Source organism: Propithecus coquereli, unplaced genomic scaffold (assembly GCF_000956105.1).
Source record: "Propithecus coquereli isolate 6110/MARCELLA unplaced genomic scaffold, Pcoq_1.0 Scaffold3, whole genome shotgun sequence".
NCBI classification, from domain to species: domain Eukaryota; kingdom Metazoa; phylum Chordata; class Mammalia; order Primates; family Indriidae; genus Propithecus; species Propithecus coquereli.
This window is the reverse complement of record NW_012148618.1, coordinates 1457524-1460061: the sequence shown is the minus strand read 5'-3', so window position 1 is coordinate 1460061 and position 2538 is coordinate 1457524. Positions and strand designations below refer to the sequence as shown.

At 45.2% G+C, this 2538-nt stretch overlaps 1 gene segment (V, D, J or C); it reads left to right on the top strand.

The window, feature by feature from the left end:
* Nucleotides 1-1491: 1491 nt before the first annotated feature.
* LOC105814164 lies at nucleotides 1492-2010 on the top strand. The segment is given in 2 exon segments: nucleotides 1492-1548; nucleotides 1676-2010. Coding segments are annotated over 2 exon segments (381 nt in total).
* The last annotated feature ends 528 nt before the right edge of the window (nucleotides 2011-2538 follow it).

Here is a 2538-nt window from a genome sequence, read left to right as displayed (position 1 = left end):
CTCAAGCAATCCTCCTGTCTCAGCCTCCTGAGTAGCTGGGACTACAGGTGCTTGCCACCACACCTAGCTAATTTTTTCTATTTTCTTAGTAGAGACAGGGTCTCGCTCTTGCTCAGGCTGGTCTTGAACTCCTGACTTCAAGCGATCCTCCTGCCTCGGCCTCCCGGAGTGCTAGGATTACAGGCATGAGCCACTATGCCCAGCCCTCTTTAGTTTCAATGAAAGACCATTCCTTACACTAATGTTTTAATTTGACTTTTATTGATTTTATATTTTGTTGTCCTTTTTTGTCTGATTTGGTATCTGTATAAAACCCAGGAGCCTAAAAATTGATATCTAATTTTATTGTTATGTATAAAAAGGTAGCACAATATTTAAAAAAAATAGTCAATATGAGAACTCATAAGAAGATCTGCCCCTTACTCAATTTTGAGAAACACTGAAAGCAACTGTTATCAGGTCCTGAATCTGCCTCTGGAAGAAGCTGGTCACACTAGGGGCCTAAGACACATCCTCTCATACAGACTGTCCCTCATCAAAAGATATTTTACGCACCGGACATATCCATTCATCCATTTATTCACCCGTTCTTCAGATACTTTTTAAGCATCTCATATGAGCTGAGGGCTTGTATATTTTGGGAAATGAGTTACTGATACTAATAGGATTAAGTTTCTGATCTCAGGAGCACCAGCTACAGCTTGAGAAACAGGACAGAAATGATTCTAATTTGATGTGGTAAGGACAGTGATAGATATGTACAGAAAATACGCGGTGGGGGGATGGTGGGCACTGACGCAGCCTGAAGAAAGAGTGAGTGCTTTCACAAGGAGGTGGTGTGTACTTTGGTTCTTAAAGAATGAACGGGAGTTATTGAGGCAAAAAGGTAGGGGAGAGATGGAAGGGCATTCTAAGAAGAGGCCCTCACCTCCTCATTCCAGGGATTATGCCAAGAAGAGATCTCACAATGTGCTTTATTTAATACTCTCGGGATACCTTAAAATGCCTAAACTAATTTACCTGTTGGTGTGAACAGACGTTAGATGATGCGACTGGGGAAATTTAAGGGCATCACATCGCCCTGCACCTTAAAGAGGGTGACAGAAGAATTACCCATTGTCTCAGCCCCAGGTTCCACCGTGAAGTCTGCAGAGAGCGTTTGGTGCTTCCTTTCTGGAGTCCCGCCCTTCACCTCAGACACCATTTCCCTTCCAGGTCTGCAGCTTAAGCTCCTCTCCAGGGTAAATGTCATTCGAAGGTGCCAAGCTGCAGGAGCAGAGAGGGGCCACAGGAGGGCACTGCTCCCTTCAGGTGGTGGCTCCACACAAATTCATCTTCCTTTCCTGAGCATATCTCTCTTTTCTACAGCCTGTGGCATGATCTTGCAGAGCCGTTTGTCCTGCTTTACACACAAGCCAGATTTGGATCAAGAAGCTAGAGAAACAGCCCTCTCAGCTTTGGTGTATCCCTGAACAAGACATTCTACTGCTTCTCAATTGGCCATGCTGTCTGCTTCCTGCTCAGGACTTCTGATTTTGTTGATATTCAGTGAGTAACGCTTACTCAAAACTTCTTAGATGTCCTGTTCCTTGGTTTTAGGTTGACCTTTAACCTCCTCCAAACTGGGGACTATGATCTTACATTGCCAATTTAACAAAGCCTTTGCTGGTTTTAGGAGGGACCAATGGAGACTCCGTGACCCAGACAGAAGGCCCAGTTACCCTGCCTGAGGGGGAAGCTCTGACCTTGAACTGCACTTACCAGAGCAGCTATGCAGCTTTCCTTTTCTGGTATGTCCAGTTTCAAAACAAAGAGCCTGTGCTCCTCCTGAAGAGCTCATCAGAAACCCAGGAGATGGACAGCAGAGGTTTTCAGGCCAATAATGTTAAGAGCGACAGCTCCTTCCACCTGAAGAAACCCTCAGTGCAGCTGTCAGACTCGGCCGTGTACTACTGCGCGATGAGAGACACAGCGAGAGGGACTGCGGGGGGAGCCCTGCACAAACCCTGAGGGGCGCAGGTGGGGCCCGGGCGTGTGCAGCCTTGAGGAGGGGGCATTATTTCCTCTTTCCGGTGTTCTATGCTGGGGGCTTCTTCCAACTACTTCCAGCTCTGATTCTTCAGAGCCAAGGAAAAGTGGAGTTCTTGGATTACTCTCCAGAGAGGAATCGGAGGGGACACAGTATAAAAAGAAATCTAAATTCCGTTTTCTAGAAATGCCTCTGTTTTTAGCCCAGATGTTTCTTCTTTCTCCCGGATGATATACCACCCTGAAAAGTGACATTAACTCTGCTACATGACAGTTCAATTGCTCTTCACTGAAATATTTCATAACCTATTAATAAAAATTCTGAGGAAAAATAGTTCCTGGACTAATGTGTCACCTTGAATCTCATTCCTTGTGTTTACAATTCGGATGAGAGTTGTATGTCTTGCTGAGTTTCGCCTGTAGAAATTTCATCTCCAGAGACTGTTGTATTTATTCTCTCTTCACTTGACTTCTCTTTCTCTTACGTTTGCCTCAAAATACTGCTGCATA